The sequence below is a fragment of the Papio anubis genome, chromosome 10 (assembly GCF_008728515.1).
Source record: "Papio anubis isolate 15944 chromosome 10, Panubis1.0, whole genome shotgun sequence".
Taxonomy (NCBI): Eukaryota; Metazoa; Chordata; class Mammalia; order Primates; family Cercopithecidae; genus Papio; species Papio anubis.
In genome coordinates this window covers 22014824-22037770 of record NC_044985.1, presented here as the reverse complement: position 1 = coordinate 22037770, position 22947 = coordinate 22014824, and the positions used below count along the sequence as shown (strand labels likewise).

The 22947-nt window shown below is 37.9% G+C and overlaps 1 protein-coding gene across 2 annotated transcripts in view; it reads right to left on the bottom strand.

The window, feature by feature from the left end:
* Positions 1-22947, bottom strand: part of THSD7B (thrombospondin type 1 domain containing 7B) — a 780632-nt gene that overhangs the window by 5610 nt on the left and 752075 nt on the right. For both annotated transcript variants that reach the window (XM_031651193.1, XM_031651194.1), the window contains exon 16: positions 9887-10020. In XM_031651193.1, the coding sequence (XP_031507053.1) occupies positions 9887-10020 (134 nt within the window). The remainder of the gene's footprint in view (positions 1-9886; positions 10021-22947) is intronic.

Here is a 22947-nt window from a genome sequence, read left to right as displayed (position 1 = left end):
CCATAGCTTCATGTTGCATTTGGAATAATATCCAGTCTTTATCTTGTTTGAGTACTGATGCTAGACATATGGGACAGCTTGTTACTCTGTTAATAAGCCAAGAAGGTTCCTGCTTTTTACGCTCCTTGTCACTGGAAATCTCTTTCTAGAGATCTTCATGCTCATTCAGGTCTCTCACTACATTTAGGTTTGTGCTCAAATATTTTGCTGACCATCTTGCCAAAATAATACTCCTGATAACTCCAATCCAGTTTTGTTTTTCTTTTTGGCATTTTATAGCAAAGACATTTCATTGTATATTAATTCTTCATTTTTTTCTCTATTGCTATTATAACCACATCAGACCAATCAGACTGAATTTTTATGTAACAAAGTTGTGAGTTGCTTCTCTTTTTTAAAATTTCTTTGTTTTTTAATTATACTTTATGTTCCAGGGTACATGTGCACAACGTGCAGCTTTGTTACACATGTATACATGTGCCATGTTGGTTTGCTGCACCTATTAACTCGTCATTTACATTAGGTATATTTCCTAATGCTATCCCTCCCCTCTCCCCCACCCCAAAACAGGCCCCGGTGTATGATGTTCCGCTTCCTGTGTCCAAGTGATCTCATTGTTCAGTTCCCACCTATGAGTGAGAACATCTGGTGTTTGGTTTTCTGTCCATGTGATAGTTTGCTGAGAATGATGGTTTCCAGCTGCATCCATGTCCCCACAAAGGACACGAACTCATCCTTTTTATGGCTGCATAGTATTCTATGGTGTATATGTGCCATATTTTCTTAATCCAGTCTGTCACTGATGGACATTTGGGTTGATTCCAAGTCTTTGCTATTGTGAATAGTGCCACAATAAACATACGTGTGCATGTGTCTTTATAGCAGCATGACTTATAATCCTTTGGGTAAATCACCAGTAATGAGATGGCTGGGTCAAATGATATTTCTAGTTCTAGATCCTTGAGTAATTGCCACACTGTCTTCCACAATGGTTGAACTACTTTACAGTCCCACCAACAGTGTAAAAGTGTTCCTGTTTCTCCACATTCTCTCCAGCACCTTTTTTTTCCTGACTTTTTAATGATCGCCATTCTAACTGGTGTGAGATGGTATCTCATGGTGGTTTTGATTTGCATTTCTCTGATGGCTAGTGATGACGAGCATTTTTTCATGTGTCTGTTGTCTGCATAAATGTCTTCTTTTGAGAAGTGTCTGTTCGTAGCCTTTTCCCACTTTTTATGGGGTTGTTTGTTTTTTTCTTGTAAATTTGTTTGAGTTCTTTGCAGGTTCTGGATATTAGCCCTTTGTCAGATGAGTAGATTGCAAAAATTTTCTCCCATTCTGTAGGTTGCCTGTTCACTCTAATGGTGGTCTCTTTTGCTGTGCAGAAGCTCTTTAGTTTAATTAGATCCCATTTGTCAATTTTGGCTTTTGTTGTCATTGCTTTTGGTGTTTTAGACAAGAAGTCCTTGCCCATGTTGATGTCCTGAATGGTATTGTCCAGGTTTTCTTATAGGGTTTTTATGGTTTTAGGTGCAACATTTAAGTCTCTAATCCATCTTGAATTAATTTTTGTATAAGGTGTAATAAGGAAGGGATCCAGTTTCAGCTTTCTACTTAAGACTAGCCAGTTTTCCCAGCACCATTTATTAAATAGGGAATCCTTTCCCCATTTCTTGTTTCTCTCAGGTTTGTCAAAGATCAGATGGCTGTAGATGTGTGGTATTATTTCTGAGGACTCTGTTCTGTTCCATTGGTCTATATCTCTGTTTTGGTACCAGTACCATGCTGTTTTGGTTACTGTAGCCTTGTAGTATAGTTTGAAGTCAGGTAGCGTGATGCCTCCAGCTTTGTTCTTTTGGCTTAGGATTGTCTTGGAAATGTGGGCTCTTTTTTGGTTACATATGAACTTTAAAATACTTTTTTCCAATTCTGTGAAGAAAGTCATTGGTAGCTTAAAAGGGATGGCATTGAATCTATAAATTATCTTGGACAGTATGGCCATTTTCATGATATTGATTCTTCTTATTCATGAGCATGGAATGTTCTTCCATTTGTTTGCGTCCTCTTTTATGTCATTGAGCAGTGGTTTGTAGTTCTCCTTGAAGAGTTCCTTCACATCTCTTGTAAGTTGGATTCCTAGGTATTTTATTCTCTTTGAAGCAATTGTGAATGGGAGTTCATTCATGATTTGGCTCTCTGTTTGTCTGTTATTGGTGTATAAGAATGCTTGTGATTTTTGCACACTGATTTTGCATTCTGAGACTTTGCTGAAGTTGCTTATCAGCTTAAGGAGATTTTGGGCTGAGATGATGGCCTTTTCTAAATATACAATCATGTCATCTGCAAACAGGGACAATTTGACTTCCTCTTTTCCTAATTGAATACCCTTTATTTCTTTCTCCTGCCTGATTGCCCTGGCCAGAACTTCCAACACTATATTGAATAGGAGTGGTGAGAGAGGGCATCCCTGTCTTGTGCCAGTTTTCAAAGGGAATCCTTCCAGTTTTTTCCCATTCAGTATGATATTGGCTGTGGGTTTGTCATAAATAGCTCTTATTATTTTGAGATACATTCCATCAATACCGAATTTATTGAGAGTTTTTTGCATGAAGGGATGCTGAATTTTGTCAAAGGCCTTTTCTGCATCTATTGAGATAATCATGTGGTTTTTGTCTTTGGTTCTGTTTATATGATGGATTACGTTTATTGATTTGCATATGTTGAACCAGCCTTCCATCCCAGGGATGAAGCCCACTTGATCACGTTGGATAAGCTTTTTGATGTGCTGCTGGATTCGGTTTGCCAGTATTTTATTGAGGATTTTTGCATCGATGTTCATCAGGGATATTGGTCTAAAATTCTCTTTTTTTTTGTTGTGTCTCTGCCAGTCTTTGGTATCAGGATGATGTTGGCCTCATAAAGTGAGTTAGGGAGGGTTGCCTCTTTTTCTATTGATTGGAATAGTTTCAAAAGGAATGGTACCAGCTCCTCCTTGTACCTCTGGTAAAATTCGGCTGTGAATCCATCTGGTCCTGGACTTTTTTTGGTTGGTAGGTTATTAATTATTGCCTCAATTTCAGAGCCTGCTATTGGTCTATTCAGAGATTCCACTTCTTCCTGGTTTAGTCTTGGGAGAGTGTATGTGTCCAGGAATTTATGTATTTCTTCTAGGTTTTCTAGTTTATTTGCATAGAGGTGTTTATAGTATTCTCTGATGGTAGTTTGTATTTCTTTGGGGTTGGTGGTGATATCCCCTTTATCATTTTTTATTGCGTCTATTTGATTCTTCTCTCTTTTCTTCTTTATTAGTCTTGCTAGTGGTCTATCAATTTTGTTGATCTTTTCAAAAAACCAGCTCCCGGATTCTTTGATTTTTTGAAGGGATTTTGTGTCTCTATCTCCTTCAGTTCTGCTCTGTTCTTAGTTATTTCTTGCTTTCTGCTAGCTTTTGAATATGTTTGCTCTTGCTTCTCTAGTTCTTTTAATTGTGATTTTAGGGTGTCAATTTTAGATCTTTCCTGTTTTCTCTCATGGGCATTTAGTGCTATAAATTTCCCTCTACACACTGCTTTAAATGTGTCCCAGAGATTCTGGCATGTTGTATCTTTGTTCTCATTGGTTTCAAAGAACATCTTTATTTCTGCCTTCATTTCATTATGTACCCAGTAGTCATTCAGGAGCAGATTATTCAGTTTCCATGTAGTTGAGCGGTTTTGATTGAGTTTCTTAATCCTGAGTTCTAGTTTGATTGCACTGTGGTCTGAGAGACAGTTTGTTATAATTTTTATTATTTTACATTTGCTGAGGAGTGCTTTACTTCCAACTATGTGGTCAATTTTGGAAAAGTGTGATGTGGTGGTGAGAAGAATGTATATTCTGTTGATTTGGGGTGGAGAGTTCTGTTGATGTCTATTAGGTCCGCTTGGTGCAGAGTTGAGTTCAATTCCTGGATATCCTTGTTAACTTTCTGTCTCGTTGGTCTGTCTAATGTTGGTCTGTCTCCCATTATTATTGTGTGGGAGTCTAAGTCTCTTTGTAAGTCTCTAAGGACTTGCTTTATGAATCTGGGTGCTCCTGTATTGGGTGCATATATATTTAGGATAGTTAGCTCTTCTTATTGAATTGATTCCTTTACCATTACGTAATGGCCTTCTTTTCTCTTTTGATCTTTGTTGGTTTAAAGTCTGTTTTATCAGAGACTAGGATTGCAATGCCTGCCTTTTTTTGTTTTCCATTTGCTTGGTAGATCTTCCTCCATTCCTTTATTTTGAGCCTATGTGTGTCTCTGCACATGAGATGGGTCTACTGAATACAGCAAACTGATGCGGTCTTGACTCTTTATCCAATTTTCCAGTCTGTGTCTTTTAATTGGACAATTTAGCCTGTTTACATTTAAGCTTAATATTCTTATGTGTGAACTTGATCCTGTCATTATGATGTTAGCTGGTTATTTTGCTCGTTAGTTGATGTGGTTTCTTCCTAGCATCAATGGTCTTTACATTTTGGCATGTTTTTGCAGTGGCTGGTACTGGCTGTTCCTTTCCATGTTTAGTGCTTCCTTCTGGTGCTCTTGTAGGGCCGGCCCGGTGGTGATAAAATCTCTCAGCACTTTCTTGTCTGTAAAGGATTTTATTTCTCCTTCACTTATGAAACTTAGTTTGGCTGGATATGAAATTCTGGGTTGAAAATTCTTTTCTTTAAGAATGTTGAATATCAGCCCCCACTCTCTTCTGGCTTGTAGAGTTTTTGCTGAGAGATCCGCTGTTAGTCTGATGGGCTTCCCTTTGTGAGTAACCCGACCTTTCTCCCTGGCTGCCCTTAACATTTTTTCTTTCATTTCAACTTTGGTGAATCTGACAATTATGTGTCTTAGAGTTGCTCTTCTCAAGGATTATCTTTGTGGCGATCTCTGTATTTCCTGAGTTTGAATATTGGCCTGCCTTTCTAGGTTGTGGAAGTTCTCCTGGATAATATCATGCAGAGTGTTTTCCAACTTGGTTCCATTCTCCCCATCACTTTCAAGTACACCAATCAGACGTAGATTTGGTCTTTTCACATAGTCCCATATTTCTTGGAGGCTTTGTTCATTTCTTTTTACTCTTTTTTTCTCTAAACTTCTCTTCTCACTTCATTTCATTCATTAGATCTTCAATCACTAATACCCTTTCTTCCAGTTGATAGAGTTGGTTACTGAAGCCTGTGCATTTGTAATGTAGTTCCCATGTCATGGTTTTCATCTCTATCAGATCATTTAAGGACTTCTCTACATTGGTTATTTAGTTAGCCATTCGTCAAATCTTTTTTCCAGGTTTTTAGTTTCTTTGCACTGGGTTTGTACTTACTCCTTTAGCTCGGAGACGTTTGATCGTCTGAAGCCTTCTTCTCTCAACTCGTCAAAGTCATTCTCCATCCCGCTTTGTTCTGTTGCTGGTGAGGAGCTGCGTTCTTTTGGAGGGGGAGAGGCATTCTGATTTTTAGAATTTTCAGCTTTTCTGCACTGCTTTTTCCCCATCTTTGTGGTTTTATCTACCTTTGGTCTTTGATGATGGTGACATATAGATGGGGTTTTCGTGTGGATGCCCTTTCTGTTTGTTATTTTTCCTTCTAACAGTCAGGACCCTCAGCTGTAGGTCTGTTGGAGATTGCTTGAGCCCCACTCCAGACCCTGTTTGCCTGGGTATCAGCAGTGGAAGCTGCAGAAGACTGAATATTACTGAACAGCAAATCTTGCTGTCTGATCATTCCTCTGGAAGCTCCATCTCAGAGATGTACCCGGCTGTGTGAGGTGTGAGGTGTCAGTCTGTCCCTAGTGGTGGATGTCTCCCAGTTAGGCTACTCGCGGGTCAGGGACCCACTTGAGCAGGCAGTCTGTCTGTTCTCAGATCTCAAACTCTGTGCTGGGAGAACCACTGATCTCTTCAAAGCTGTCAGACAGGAATATTTACATCTGCAGAGGTTTCTGCTGCCTTTTGTTTGGCTATGCCCTGTCCCCAGAGGTGGAATCTACAGAGGCAGGCAGGCAGGCCTCCTTGAGCTGTGGTGGGCTACACCCTATTCGAGCTTCCCAGCTGCGCAGGCACTTCCGCAGCTGGGCGGGCACCCCTCCCCCAGCCTCACTGCCGCCTTGAAGTTAGATCTTAGACTGCTGTGCTAGCAATAAGGGAGGCTCCGTGGGCGTGTGACCCTCTGAGCCAGGCGGGGGATTATAATCTCCTCATGTGTTGTTTGCTAAGACCCTTGGTAAAGCACAGTATTAGGGTGGGAGTGACCCAATTTTCCAGGTGTTGTGTGTCACCGTTTCCCTTGGCTAGGAAAGGGAATTCCCTTCCCCCTTGTGCTTCCCGGGTGAGGTGATGCCTCGCCCTGCTTTAGCTCTCACTTGTTGGGCTGCACCCACTGTCCTGCACCCACTGTCTGACATGCCCCAGTGAGATGAATCCAGACCTCAGTTGGAAATGCAGAAATCACCCAACTTCTGTGTCACTTACACTGAGAGCTGGAGGTTGGAGCTGTTCTTATTCGGACATCTTGGCACCACCTTCTGAGTTGTTTTTCAGTTGCCATGGGTCTCTTACACTAAAGGTTATGAAACCCAATGGGCATGCCCAGATGAACTAACCACCAGGGGAATGTAAGTACGCAGAAGAGAGACTGAATTAAGAGGTGGATACTGCACAGTAGGATGTAGGATCAATCAGGTCAAGTCCCCGGCATCACCCTATAGGAGGATCCACTCAAATCATGTCTCTCAGCATCACCTTATTGCAAGATCCAATCAGATCATACCTTGTTATTTATGTTTATAAAACATGACCTAATCCCCAACTCAGGGAGGCAGATTTAAACATTTCCTCCTATCTCCTTATCAACGAACTTACAGTGAACTCTTCTTGCTGCAAAAACCTGGTGCTTCAGTGTTTGGCTTTCCACTGCATGTGGGCAAATGGAACAAATTCGACCCAGTGACATTATATTGTCAATTCTTGGAGGACAAAAATGTTATTCACTCTTTTATATGATGTGCTTAGAACAATATTTGATACATAGAAGGCAAATATTCATAAATATTTTTTGATTTAATAATTGATTCTAGTCATGGATGAACTATGAAGATGCCCTACAGTTGGAAGATTTTAAGAAAGAGAACAGATGAGCTACTCCATTCATTATAAGACTTTAAGGTCAATAATAGCTCAGAATGCAAGGTAACTGGAAGATCTGCTTCACATATTTAAAAGTAATTATGTACATACAGCATGGTGCATTGTGAGTATGTATGTTTTCTAGGGCTACCTCAGTGGGTTGAATGTGTTCCCCCAATTTCATGTATTGAAAACTTAATCTCCCAAATGTGTATGTTGATTGGAGATGGAGCCATTGGGACATAATCAGGATTAGATTAAGTCATCAGAGTGGAGCCACCATGACGAGACTGGTGGCTTTATAAGAAGAGAAAGAGAAAGACCTGAGCTAACATGCAAGCTGTTGCCCTCTCTCCATGTGATGCCCTCCACTTCATTTTGATACAGTACAAAAAGCCCTTGCCAGAAGCTTCCACCAAGTGAAAAGGACATAAATTTTAGGGGACTGGGGCAGAATGATATGGTTTGAATATGTCACTCTAAAATTCATGTGTTGAAAATGTAATTGCCAGTATAATAGTACTAAGATGTGAGGTCTTTAAGATGTAATTGAGTCCTGAAGGTGGAAGCCTTATGAATGTCATTATTCTAGTATTGAGTTCTTATGTAAGTGAGTTTGTTCTCATGGGAGTGGACTGTTGTAAAAGCAAGCTTGGCTCATTCTTGTAGTCTCATTCTCACATGCTTGCTTGCCCTTCTACTTTCCTGCCATGTTATGAAACAGTACTAAAACCCTTGCCAGAAGCTGCTGCTCTGTCCTTGGAATTCCCAGCCTCCAGAGCCATGAGCCAAATAAATTTCTTTTCTTTATAAATTGCTAAATCTGTAGTATTCTGTCATAGCAAAATAAAAAGAGCTGAAACAGCTATCATAATAAAATACCACAGACTGGATCACTTAAATGACAGAAATTTATTTTCTCATAATTCTGGAGACTAGAAGTCTGAGATCAAGGTGTAATCTGGATTTTTTTTTTTCTCCTGAGGCCTCTCTCCTTGGTTTATAGATGGGCATATTCTCCCTGTCTTCACATGGTCTTTCCTTTATGTATGTCTGTGTCCTAGTCTTCTCTTCTTATAAGGCCACCAGTTAGAATAGATTAGGACCCATACCAATAACCTCATTTTACCTTAATTACTTCTTTAAAGATCCTATTTATTTCCAAATCATCACATTCTGAGCTACTGAGGGTTAGAACTTAGACATACAGATTTTTTTTGTGGGGAAGGGGTTGGAAGATATACAATTCACCCTATTGTAGAGTAATGCTTGGTAGTTATACTGCTTGTATTATATCAGGCTTTGTAGGTTTAAGCTGAGGCAAATGACTGAAAGGCCTTCTTGTTCAAGTGTGTTTTCCTCAATAAACCTTCCATAATTCTGTCTATAGCAATTTATTCTCTTAAAGCTTTTCTTTTTCTCCTGAGATTTTCCTTGAATATTTCTAAGAGGCCTGAATAGGATACAAGTAAGAGATGCCACAGTTCATTTACATATTACTTTACAAGCTAGGTTGGTCCATCGTTTTTCAAAACCATGAGAAAATAAGACACAGGAGACAGAGATTTTAAAAAGAAAAAGGTAAAAGCCTCAAATTTGCAACGGCCTGAGCATCTGAGTTTCCAGAAGAAAGGGCAATGAACAAAGGGAAGAAAGATAATTTGTCTATTAGCCATTTGCTTGAGCTGGTGGGGAGAAGCAACTTTATAATTTCGCCAGCAGCTCTTCCTTTCAACATGACTACCAGTGATTTTGCAACATTGAGACTGTCATAAATAGTGGGTATATACTCAATTACTGAATAAAGTATATTTCACAGATGTTGAATAACCATCAATGACATAACCAGGCTCTGCCTTGCAACTGACTTCCAACAGTTAACTCAATAGGCAGCTACCTGATTTGGACGCTGACTGTCCATTTGAAACACAGTTTCCTAAATCTGACAAAATAATACACTATGCATGTGCAGGAGTTAACTAAGTTATGCTTCTCATCTATTTTACATACTAATCATTATGTATAAATATTGTAACTTTTGCTGTTTGAATTGTCTAATGTTCATTGCCATTATCCTCAGTTGGTAAGGACACTGTTCTTCTTTCTTTCAAAATCATTTCAAAATAGACCATCTTGACAAACTCAGGCCATGTATTTCCTTTGGTTAACATTGCTATATTTATAAACCAAAAACTTTAAACTAGTTTCCACAGTAAATAATCTAGCATTCACTAAATTCTCTCAGAGATGTGTTCCTCTTATATTAACATGTATTGCTACTATTCATAGGCGTTCTCAGACTTTAGTTTCCAAGGCTAATCATGGGGTTTAAAGTAACCTTTTTAATTATCAACATCCACAGTTAAGAAAAAACGTTCATCAACTATACTAACCATAATGCAAAAGAGAGAAATGGCAACACAGTCAGAATCTCCTAATTTGTTAAGAATGACGGCCATGAATCAGTGGAGTGACACCAGCCTGCTCCATGCAGGTGGTTCTCACACTGATGTCATTTGCAGGATATGCTAAAGGATTATGGCTGCACTGCAGAGGAACCCTACTATACACATGTGGCAGGTCAGGATGCACACATTTCAATGAATATTTCAAAGATGAGCAAAAACCAGAGTATATGTCATGAAAATCGAGTGTACTTGGATAAACATCACTGTTGTTTTTATAAAAAATGTGTAAGTTCCACTTCCCCCTATTTCCCAAATCTCTCCATTTTCACACACCTGATTTTCCTAGACTGTGTTCCTCCTCCACAGCGCAGGGACCTCAGCTCATTGTTGATTTTGCATGAAGACCAGTGTTCTACAACCCAGGAATACTGATTGCACTCACTGTAACATGGGACTGCCTCATGTACCTGTCAAGAACAGGAAAGAAAAACAATTATGTGGAACTATCCAACTTATAGAAAAATAGCCTATCTTTTAGTAATGCTTGCTGAACATAACCCAAGAAGCTGCACTCTGGCCCAAACAGCCAAATTACTTTCCCAAAAAGCAAGATAGATTTGGCTTCTCTGAATTTACTGACTTGCCTAAAGAAGCATACAGGGGAAATCAACTAAAATATGATGGTATGCTTTCACAGAAGAGAACAAAGGACAGTCATTTTCTAGTGCCAAGAATAGGAATTCCATTATCATTTCATTTCCTCAGAGAGCTCACACAGCATCTATTAGATGGTCCAGCTCTCAATTATATGGTATATTGTATTCTCAGATGTACTTTAACATGTCAGTCGAAACAAACATATATAAGGAAAATTATTCTTGAATATAAGAGGTTCTTATAATGTATAAGAAAAGTGATATTATTTGCACCAGAAATTTCTTTTTATGCCCTCAAATGATCAATGCTAACAGGCAATCATTTAGCCTCCTGTGTATTGTGGCTTCATATAAATTTAGCTATATGTAGGTTGTTTTCAGAGGGTAGCTAAAACAGATACACACACACACACACACACACACACCCAAGAGAAATGCTGCTAAACTGTTAGTGGTTCTGCATGATTACTGACTATGAATATTTACACTTTTATGGTGAAAACAATGAGTACAGTAAATGAATTCTTAGGTTATTTCCTATACATTTGTTTGTGGTGATTTTTTTTTAGTTGAAATTGTATCCCAGTGGGCAGCCAATTGAGTTTGTCTGCCTCTTTGTGGCTGCATTTCAATTGCATTGCTCCTTAATATGGGGAACAGTGCTCTTTCTAGGTAAGAAAAAGAACACTGTTCCATTGCATGATCACAAAGATGGCTCAATTGTAGGCATGCTTACAAAGAATGGGTCCACCTATCACCAGTGTAGTTAATTCATGCTTTTCCTTTTAAGTAATAACTTAATTCTCAATCCTTTCCTCCTCTTGCCTTTCTAATTCCATAAAATTATAAATGATAACTAGGTTGCATTATCCAAACAGAACCATTGCTTGTATGGTTTTACTAAATGCAAAGGAAGGCACTATGTAATGGGATAATCAAAAGACAAGATTGGAGCACTGTCAGCATGTTAGGCAAAAATCAAATGAGAAAAGGTGATTTGCAAGACTGCCTCTGAGGAATCATAAAATAATGTCAGAAACTATTTTTAACCATCTGGTCCTTCTTGGCTCTCTCACTTAGAACTCACAAGAAGATAAACTACAAAGTCACAAATATGTGAGGGCAAAATGAAAGGAGATGGGAAAATAGAAGTAGAAATGGGTGTGTGGAAAGAAAGGAATTAAGTAATAAAAGAATCACATTTCATGCTGTGAATGCTACCAAGAATGGAATGAAAGGGTCAGAAGTATTTCCTACATTAGAATAAGGGGGTGATATCTTATGTCCAAGAATTATTTCCCATAACAGTCATAGGATAGTAGATGTAAGAGAATAATCTATAAAAATGAAGAGATAGGATCCCAACCAACCAGATACTAAAACTGAGCTGATGACAGCTGAGGGTTTAGCTGATCTGACTGTATCATGACAACGATGCTTTCACTGAATTTATGGTTTCATTCTCTGAACCCTTTAATATCTATTAATTTAAACAAAGCTTTTTGGATTTCCCCTGAGATAGAAGACAGCACCTCTGTCAAAGTACTTTGTACAAACAGGGGGTGGATGAAAAACTTAATTCGAAAATTAATTTCTCCTATATTTTATGCATGAATTCAAGAGCAAACGGTTGAGATAACCTCTCTGAAATGAAAATATTTTTTCTAAAGCTATCAATACTAAGTAGAACTTAGATTTTCACCTTCCCTTCCATATAAAGCCAAATTGAAAATGAAAAACTGTTTGTTTAGTTGCATGTACCTTTGGTATAAACATTTGACCACCTGATTGTATATTGGTTTCTTGCTTATATTCTTTATGCTCCAGTTGTCTGCACCTGCAGCAGGATAGCTATCTGCAATGCCAAGCTATTGGAAGACAGGGAGAAGGTCTGTGTAAGAAGATGTGGGGATACCTTCTTGAGTAATAGCATTAAAACAGCACCTCTTAAACAAGATTCTCCATTCTCATGGAATTACTTGAAAATTTTCCCCATATGTATCTATCACTTAAGAATTGTTCATGCTGTTCATTCTAGCCAACAAATCCTTACCCTCTTCCTTTAAAGCCCAAGTTAACCCCATCACAACACAAGGCTTTTTCTCTGACCCCAGTTAGTGTTTCTTTGGCATGTAGTGACAGTCCCAGTTTTAAGCCAGATAATAAAGTCAGGGTGTACGTGTTTGGGGCTGGGCAGTGGTATTGTTAGGGACACATGTTAGGCTGCTAGGGGAGCAAACACTCAAAAAAGCAGGCACCTGGACTCCTTTATGTATCTTTTAGCCTTTCATTATTTTAGCTCTTTATCTCACCTTAGTCCCAAAAACTGTATGTCTATTTCATACTGAGTGAATATGCTCAGAGAGACACAATTTGAACTCTCCATGCATACATATGCTTCTGATCGTAACCAAAGTTATACTTGAACTGTCAGCATTTGTTTAAGTGTCTACCAGGGAAAAAAAATGTGTGTCTTCTGTAGGGAGAGGCTGTGTTTTCATGATGCATATTTTTCGCAAGACATAAGGTGAAGGGGAGGCTATTAATAAGTATTGGTTGAATTGAAACTAATTATTGAAGGGACCCAGGTTGCTAAATGCCTCTCACTTAATTCTCTAGAGAAAACAGTCCCACTCCATGAAATGAGTAAGGGATATTTTACAAAGCACAAAGGATGATAAGAAGGAACAAAAATAAAAATCTTTTCTTTCCATTGTGGAACTTGGGTGAAGAACAGCAATCTCACTATGTCATTGAAAGGTATCAGTTGATGATTTTCTTGTTGAAAAAAAATATATATCTTTTAAGAACTGTGAAAAATGTCTCCTTAAAGCCTTTGTCCAACAGGCAAGGAATCTTATCTAGAGGACCAAAAACACCCACAAAAGACAAAAAGGCAGCAGGGCATTCAAAAATAAAAATTAACTACCCAGATGCCCAATTCCTTCTCCTGTCAGTCTTTTATGCTCTGCCTATTTTACATTGCTGTTTAGTTGGTGCTTATTATAGTTTTATAATGGAAATGTGTTGCTGCATGGACTTTATCAGGGAATCATATGAAAATGTTCTAGGGAGAGAAATGAGCCATGGGAAAGTTAAATGAAATCCATTTCTGAATGGCACAAATTAGGGAAAAAATAACAAGGTTTAATAGGGCCATAGATGCTAAAAAATGCCACTGAAAAGACCAAATCCTCTGAGAGAGGCAACATTTCATTCTCCTAGTAATGAGTCCTATTTGTTATTTCTTCATTGGGGAATTCTGTTTTTATAATTTTGCCAGTTCCAGAGTCATATCATAAACTCATTCATTGAGTCAGTTTTTAAATATTTATTAAATAAGCCTCCATTCATTGTAATTGATCAATTTAACTAAGTACTGCTTTCTGATACTGCTTCTCTAGCTACAGACTGACTTCCTTGCCATAAAAGCCGGGTCTTACTGGGGCTTGGTGGAAGTCATTCTTGTATGTCAGAGCTGTAGGGTTCAAAGACTCAAATAAAACAAATAATCCTTTAACAACAACCACATAAAAAATAGAAAATTTACAGCTTCTGCGTTTCTGTAGCAATAAACCTTTGCTCTAGTGAAGCTGCAAGTCAAGACCCAGGTAGAGGCCTTCAGGCTTGAGACCTCCATGCTGGGCACTGTGGCTGCTCAGTAGAACTTGGAAATCAGTTCAAAGGCCCATCTGGGACCAGAGATCCTGGCAAGTCATATTCAATGTCAATTTCATTGGAATGTTAGGGGAAATGGTCTCAAGGAACACTGAGATCAATAAAGCACTATGAGATTGCTTCTTCTCCAAATGTTGTGAGCTCTTTCCATAAGATGTCCAATTTTGCCTTTCATCAGGCCTAGGATCCCATCCCCTAATTCAATGAACTTAATCCTAGCCATTCAATAGGTGTTCATGCTTTCTCTCTTTTCTCATTCATGGCTCACACTTTCCCCCCAGATGGGTTCCCTGGGCTATACTCTCCCCCAATTTACCACATTCTGACCCTTTTCTTATTCAATCAGCAACTAAATTATGCTTTCCTCCATGCTGATTGGTCTGACTGACTGGAAAAGATCACATTTACACAAAGTTGTTCTTCCATTTTTATCAATCATGCATTTATATCTGTTTGTGTACAATATAATGCATGCAATGCTAAGTTTTAGTCCTAACACAACCATTCCCACAAGCTGTACAAATATGTCCATTAATAGTATCTGGTCAGCAATGATACCACAATAATACTGTGTAGAACTTTATAGCTTATGTAAGGTATTCTGTGTCTTAAATCTTGGTCATCACACTCATTGGAGTTAGACAAGGTTGGTATGATCCTTACTTACAGGAAAAAAAATAACTGAAATTTGAGGGAAGCTAATGCCCACACTCACCCTGAGATGGTGAGATGCCAAGTCTGTAGGGGCCAGTGGTGCACGAGCTCTGCCTGTTTAGTTTGTTCAGGCACATCACTATCCTCCAAGAGACACTGAATACCTTTTCAATGAACATAATTCTAATAGTTCTAAATTCCTGCAAAAGGAAAGCCAGAAACAGACTTTTCAAAGTTGCCTATAAATTAGATGATACCTGTTACTTTATATAGACAAAAAAATAAAAAATAAAGCTGCAATAGCAGTTTATTCTTAGTCTTCGGGTAAGGAGAGGTATTTGACAATTTTAAAAAGTTAAGTCTTTCAGTAAACTACCTTTCATGTTTAAAGCAAGAGCAGGCCTATGTCTTTTGTAAGGTTGCAATTATTTGTGGGAAGATGGTGGGTTAGGAAATTTCCAGAGACATTTTTGAATTGGTATATGCAGGAAAATTATTATGCCTGTCATGTGTACTGCTGGTCACTCAAAAGGGCAGTACTGGGAGTCAGGTATCTCTGGAGATCCTAGGTCCTGTCACGTGTACTACTGGTCACTCAAAAGGGCAGCACTGGGAGTCAGGTATCTCTGGAGATCCTAGGTCCAGTGGTCCTGGGTCAGTTACCCATCTTGATAACTGTTCATTTTAAGCCAGATGCTCAAGCCTCAGGCCCAGGCTATCCTCCTGTTTGCAGGCATTTTCACACACTAGATTTTTTACCTACACAGAAAGTGAACAGATGGACTCAGAATACTCTGAGCTTCCCATCATGCCTGGTTTGTTAGGAATCATCTTGGTTTTTAAATATGCATTATGTGTTCTCAATTTTGATATTAAGAACTTAAAAATGAAACTAACAATACTAAACAAGCTTTATTTAACAAAATGTATTGATAAATAAATTGTTGAACTTTAAAGCCAAGGGACGTTTATTAGAATAACTTTGGTAGCTGTGTTCCCCTTCGCCTAAGAACAGTGGTTTGCAATCTGGATGTGTGGCTCTTCAGGACAGCAGCATTATTGCAAGTGGCCCACGAACATTTCACATCCTAAACCTTGTCTATAGTCTCAATGAATAACATAATCTAAGGCATGTTGGTGTCATCTCTTGTCAAATGAATGTAGGCAAGGTTGTGATAAATGAAATTTTAATTTCATTTGAAGGCACTGCTGAATTTGAATGAGCTTTTCTCCCCTTAGGCATTTTCCCAATTCAGGCTGACTAAGAGTATAAGGTCTTCATATCAAAAATGCAGGGAACAGCTGCCTTTACATATAAAGAAGAGAAGAAATTGACTAACAAAAAGGATATGCCCTAAAAACATACTGCTGCTTATATATGCATATAATAGACCTTCAGAAATCACTTTCAAAAGAGTAATTTTTTGAAGAACAATTTTGAAGAAAATTTTGAAGAATAATTTTTTTTCAGAAGTTCTGAACTCTGGATTTTTTTCAGCTTATATCTTTACATACTTTTTTAATTACTTCAACTTTCATTTTAGGTTCAGGGGTATATGTGAAGGTTTGTTATGTAGGTAAACTCATAACTCGGGGGTTTGGTATATAGACGATTTTGTTACCCAGGTACTAAGCATAGAACTGAGCTCTGGACTCTTTACCTTTCATTTTCTAATGATCTAAAGCACTTAACCCTTTCCCTCTGGCCTGAGTATCACGGATGATCTTATAAACATGAGATCCTCAAAATCAAGCCAACACCTACGCCCAGCTAAACCATCCATGTCATCCACATAGTCTTATTTTCCTTGCCATGGTGGAAGCACTGAGACTTAATAAATGCAGTCTTAAGCCATGTATGTACTTCATCCCCGCTCCTGTGCTTCCTGACTCCCTTCAAGGATGTTGCACACAGTGCTGCTTCCCACTACACAACATATTTAACACAGGGCAGCCTCTGGCTGACTACTCGTCTCAAAGACCATAGTTAAAGCTAAGCTATCTGCGCTGATGTAGTTTAGATTATTTGTAATGACAGATAAGTAGAAATTCCTTAGTTTTTAAATGCAGAATATTATATTTCCCCCTATGGCAGATTTATATTTCTGATTGTGCGTGGTTTAAGTGACAATGAAAATAAACTACGATTTTTAAGTGAACGCATAGTAACGGGCACTCAATCAGCAACACGTATTATTGTTTTACAGATCCTATAAAGTGCACAATATCCTACAAGGCAAGTACTAACACACATATACAGACACACATTTGAGCGTTGATCAGACTCCCGCTGTATTTTTTTTTTTTTAACAGAACTGAGGGAGCATATTGACATAGGCACTTGGGGCAAGTTGAACTGTAAAGCCCACATTCTGTTCCACAGCACTATGCAAACAGTCACAGCAAATAGAATGAGAGAGGGAAGCTAACTCCAGAGTCTAAAACGCCTTCTCCAGTACCCTGGGAGATGCTTCCCACTGCCATGCTGTATTATGGCAAGAAATCAGATAGGATTTTGGAGATTGTTCACAGCATGCCAGGGAATCCAGCCATGGTGGTCCTTCCAATTTTCGTAGAACAGATTGTAGTCATCAGTCAAGTTCAAGTGAAAAAAGCAATACAATGCTAGCTATGATTGATACTCTCAGAAAATATTGGAAGAGCTGAATTTACAGGTCTTCAGAAAAGAGGTTATGGATGAACCTTGAGGACACTATGCTATGTGAAATATGCCAATCACAAAAGGACAAATACTGCATGATAGACTTAGGTGAGGTATCTAAAATAGTCAAACTCATAGATACAAAGAATAGAAAGGTGGTTGCCAGGGGTTGGTGGGTCAGGGAAATAGGGAGTTCTTAATCAGTGGGTATAAAACTTCAGTTATGCAAGATTACTAAGTTCTAGAGGCCTACTGTATGAAGCCATGCCTGTAGATAACAATGCTGTATTGTACACTTGATAATCTGTTAAGAGGGTTTCATGCTAAGTGTTCTTATCAGAATAATTTTTTTTTAAGTTATGTGTCTCAGAAAGGGTTGGATTGCACCATGCAATGCTTTTACCATCTAGGATTTATATTTCTGATTGTGCAGAAATATAGGAGTATCTAGGAGATACTGTTTAGAGTCTAGTGCAAGAATGGGTATATAGATAAATTGAGTGAGTGAGTCTGGGCCACAGAATATGACGACCAGAAATCAGCTGAAAACGGAAAACTTTCTATCTCTGTTGCAAAAAAAAAAAAAAAAGAGCATCTGAAAAAAAGACATGTCTGCCTTCTGGAAGGCAGCTAGGGTTCTACAAGTTACAGGCATAAGGTGGGGTTAAAAGCAGAGATCAGTTAACAGATCTCAGTCCTTAGAAATATATGTCCTAAGATGAAGTGAATGAGAAAGGTATGTGGTGCTGTTTAGGATTTACCGAGAAAAAGAGGAGAATGAGTTTAAGCCCCAGGCTTGCAACTTTTTGTTACCTAGAAATAAAGGCTTGGGGAAAACCTTTACTTTCCTTATGGACTTTTGTTGGAAGAAGGCTTGATACAACTCCCTGTTATTCTCAGTGGTTAAGAACTTCATGCTATTCCTTTTCTCTAGGCTGCATGCAACTTACTCAATATATGTAAGAAGGCAAGAAGCTTATAGAGTATGCCCAGGAAATCAATATAATTTGGATTACAAAAAGGTGTTTGTATAAAGAAGCAATATAATTTAAGGCACACACTCCTTAGGCAGAGAAATCCAACATTTGTGTGGCTGGACTATTAAGTACAAATGGACAAGGATGAGTAGCCCTAGTTAGGATTAACCTAATATGAACTACTATACGTTGAAAGGGAGATTTGTTAATCAATCAAGCAAACTAACCAAAATTTAATTCTCATAAAAGGTACACAGGGCCATGACGTGTACAGAATAAAATCTGGAGACTGCAGCTAGCTGGGGTATGTAAACGGGAAAATGTAATGATGTAAAATTGTATTTCTGGACAATGAGAGTTACTAATACTTCTGAGATTTATATTGTGAGATATTCCAAATAAAGTTTGGGAAAGAATAAGTCATCTTGAATGTGAGGGAGATGAGAGTGTGGGAAAGAGCTAAGAAAGGAGGAAATTGCTATGGTCTCAGTATGAGGTGATAGCTATGGAATAATGATCATCACTATTACTATTTTCACAAAGCTTCCAGTATATAACAAGGAAAAAGAAACACCAAGATTTAGGAGTGAAAATGAAAGAGACAGTTGAAACATCACTGCTACTTTTTGGGATCATTTAAAATTAGTATATTCTAATGCTTAGGAACGCATTCAAGTTTCCTGTTTTTCACCAACAGCATTGTGAGGAAAAAGACAAGGCAGCAGCCTCCCAAGTGCCCTGGATTCCAGGGAGTATTGCTAATGAGAAGAGCAGCAGAAACTCTTGGGTATTTGCAAAGAAAATTTCTTCATAATACATTTGCCATCTTATTTCATCTCATGTTGGCTTCCTTGGGATAAATCTGATGTCATGCGTGACCTTAAAAGCAATCTGGTCTTTGGAAGTTTTGCTCAGAACTTACCAATATTCACAGTAGGCGAGCACAAAACTGGATCTGGCCTGAATTCTAGGATCACATCCAAAAGGAAAGCCCATAACTGGTAAGAAATGCCTTTTTAAGACTTTCTTATCATGCAGTGAGAGCTACAGGCCCACGATGCTACAGTCTCTTAATCAGCACTGCAAACAAACCTTCCCTACTCTGAAACGCATCAGAGTTCTTACATATCACTTATGCCACAGTTTATCAGGAAGTGAAAGAGGACAGAACAAAAGGGTAACTATCAAAAATGGCCTTTATTCTGTCTAGAAAGTCTGATTTTTAAAAAAAGGAAAAACATACGAATTGCAGTCTGCAAACTCCATTCCTGATGTGGCTAATTTCTAAATGAGTTTGTTACAATAGGAGAAAGGAGGAAATTGCTGCATCTTTTTATCCAAGAGATAAAATAGATTATTACTTCATCGTCGTTTAGGGAAAAGACAAAAATGAAAATAATGATTATAATATAGCCCTAAAGAGACTTTTGCACAGAAGTGTTACAAACACATACACACATACACACACACACACAGTGAATTTTTTCTTCCCCTGTAGAAAAGTATAAATGTACAAAGAAGCAGTTCTGAGGCAGCCTTGTGCTATTACGAGTCAAAATATAAGGCTAGGCCCAGTACAAAATGGCTTTTGAAGGTATGAACACTTAATGGGAGTCCTTCTATAACAGACCTGATACATCCGAGAGAAAGCTAAAGTGGAACATAGAGCCAGAAGTGGTGTTTTATAACCAAGGATGGTACAGTCTGACCTTTGCAAAAGTGAGAAGCAAAATTGATTGGATAATGGAATTCCTGCCATTCACTTACATGGTGATAAATTGGGATCTTGGCTCTGAGTTCCACACTAATTTCAACAGCTGGAGACTTTTATTATGGACTAATTGAAAGCTGTTGCTGTATGGAATAAACGGTATTTTGTTGCAAACATTTTTCTTCTGAGGCAGACAGTGAGGAACAGACAAAGACTGATACAGACCTTTCTGGCTCTTCACAAAATAAAAACAGATGATTGCTGAAGAAAAGTGTTCATTTAAGGCTAACCTGTATCTGGCCTCCATTTGATTAAACTTCATCTGTTTGGCCAAAGGAAAGGCTGCTGTTGGTAAGGTAGAAGCCACTTTTAACAAGAGGAGATATTCCTACATGCAATAAATAATTAAGACCACAAAATGTTGTTACTGAATGGTCAACTAACCCATTTATATAAGGTGGGCATATTTCCACAAACTTGGCCTTGATAATGGGTTAAAACATAAATATACATATGTGTACAAATAACAACAGCCTTCCTCTGATATTTACTGAGAACTAAGAATTCCAGAAAATCATATTTTCTGTAACAAAAAAGCAAGAAAACCCCAAAAAAACACAAAAACACAGTCTCCACAAAAGAAAAAGAAAGAAGGAAATAAAGAAAGAGAGAGAGAGAAAAAGAGAAAGAAAGAGAGAAAGAAAAATATTTGTAAACCATTGTCCCTGGTTTATGTTCTGTGCTCAATAGGTATGTATATTGACTTCAATACTGAATGCATGAACACAGACATGAATATGAATATGCTTTCTGAAAAGCATGCCTATACCAAACCATGATGCTAATATCACCTGAAGCTAAAACTTTTGCCCATTGTTATTATTTTTACAAGATCAGCATTATGCACTAATATCAGTTCTAACAGCTTATAACTATAATCTACAGTGTTTAGATTTGAATGGTTCTGGAGAGTAAAAATATAAATGAATTTAGTGTCTTATATTTCTTAGATTGATATGAATTCAAAATCTTCTCATTTCTGAATCCATTTGTGTTTTTCTCAGTAGAGATGACAGTAATAAGACAATATCACCTCACTTTCCTGTCCCAATTAAGGATGTCTTGAATTAATTTAAAAAATAAACTTCTGAAAGAATTGACTTTTTTCCCCTTAAAGGCAGGTAATATTCAAGGTAGTCAGCCCTCACCGTGTATAACTACAGGCAGACCCTGACGGCATGAGGGAGCGAGGATCACAGAGACAGCTTGATCTCCCAGAAAGTGGGGACCATGTCGTGCACACCTTTTATGTTCCACATAGCATCTCTTTTGTGCTGGACTCATGATGGGCTCATAATAAATGCATGTTGACTGAACTTTAAAGTATAGAGCTTAGGGTTCTAGATCTGAGCCAGCTTCTCACTTGTTGGAGGGGTTTGTTAAAACATGACTCCTTAGCAGGAAACACACTGCTTCTGTTTAATGAAATGGCATCTGTAGAGCAATTTAGGAGATGGGCAGCATCAAGTACTTTACTTGTCTTGGATACCTGTCCTTCATTATTGGATTCCTTGGTTGGGTTCTATTAAATTGATAATGTGGTCCTCTTCGGGGGTGGCTTCATTTCAGTGATGGGTGAGGTGATCCTTTATACTGTGTGAAAGATTATCTGTGGTCTGGTGAGCAGGGCAGTATTAAGGAAGCTGTGAGAAAGAGGTTTTATTTCAGGTTCCGCCATTGATTTTCTGGCAGCTCACTTACGGGACTCTTGGGGTCTAGTTTTTCTCTTCATAACCTGATATTAATACTTATCATTTTCAAGAGATGTACAGCAATGGTATATGAGCTTTAGAAACTTTAAGCGAATTTGCTGTAATAAGTAACTTTTTTTTTTAGTAAGATTAGGATTAAAACGCGAAGTTGATGAAATTTTGGAGCTCAGAGTAAACGGATCATCAATTCCAACTGTCTCATTTTCTTCATCAAAAATACACTTGCACTCCCACATAAATTAATCTTTGAATACTTACTAACATTGCACCCTCAAAAGTAGTGACTGAGACAGACACGAGCCTTGAAACTGTATGCTTTCTCATCCTCCATAGCCCTGATACATTATTGAGAACAAGAGATGCCCAATCACTAACAGCTAAGCCAGCAAAACAACCTCAGTCATTCAAAAAATATCACGCTATTTCTCATGATAGTATGAGGAGACATGTACAATTCTACAGTAATGTCAGTGTTTGAAATTTCTCTTGAGTATGAAGTGATTCCTCCAAAAAAAAAGAAGTCTTTAATTTTATAATTGAGACATATAAAGTGCCCTACATTGAAAGAATTAAAATCAAGCCATTAACTATTTATAAATCACTATATACAAGGTAGATTATAAGGTATTGATGAAGAATAAAAATAAAAGAGAATATGAATATTATAAAAATCACTCTTCATTAAAAATAAATGTCATCTGATTATAATAGTCATGGATTATATACATCTTCAACAATGGGAACTAGATCTCTTGTACTTACTCTTTTACTTACATAAATATTCACAAAGTTGTCCAACCACAACCACTATCTGTAATTCCAGAATATTTCCTCATCACTAGAAGAAAAATCATACCCATTAGCAGTCACTGCCCATTATATTCTTCCCCCTTCTCGGTCAACCCAACCACTAGTCTACTTTCTGCTTCTATGAATTTGCCTATTCTGGAAATTTCATATAAATAGAATCATATAATCTGTGATTTTTTGTTTTTGGCTACTTTCATTTAGCATAATATTGTCGAAGTTCATCCATGAACATGTATTTCATTATTTTTTGAAGCTGACTAGTACTCATTTGTATGAATGTATTACATTTTGTTTTTGCATTCTTTATTTGATGGACATTTTGGCTGTTTACATCTTTTGGTTATTCACCTATGACTAATGCTGCTATAAACATTTATAGGCAACTTTTTGCATGAACCTATGTTATCAATTTTCTTGGTTATATACCTAGGAGTAGAACTGCTGGGTCATGTGGAAATGCTATGTTTACCTTTT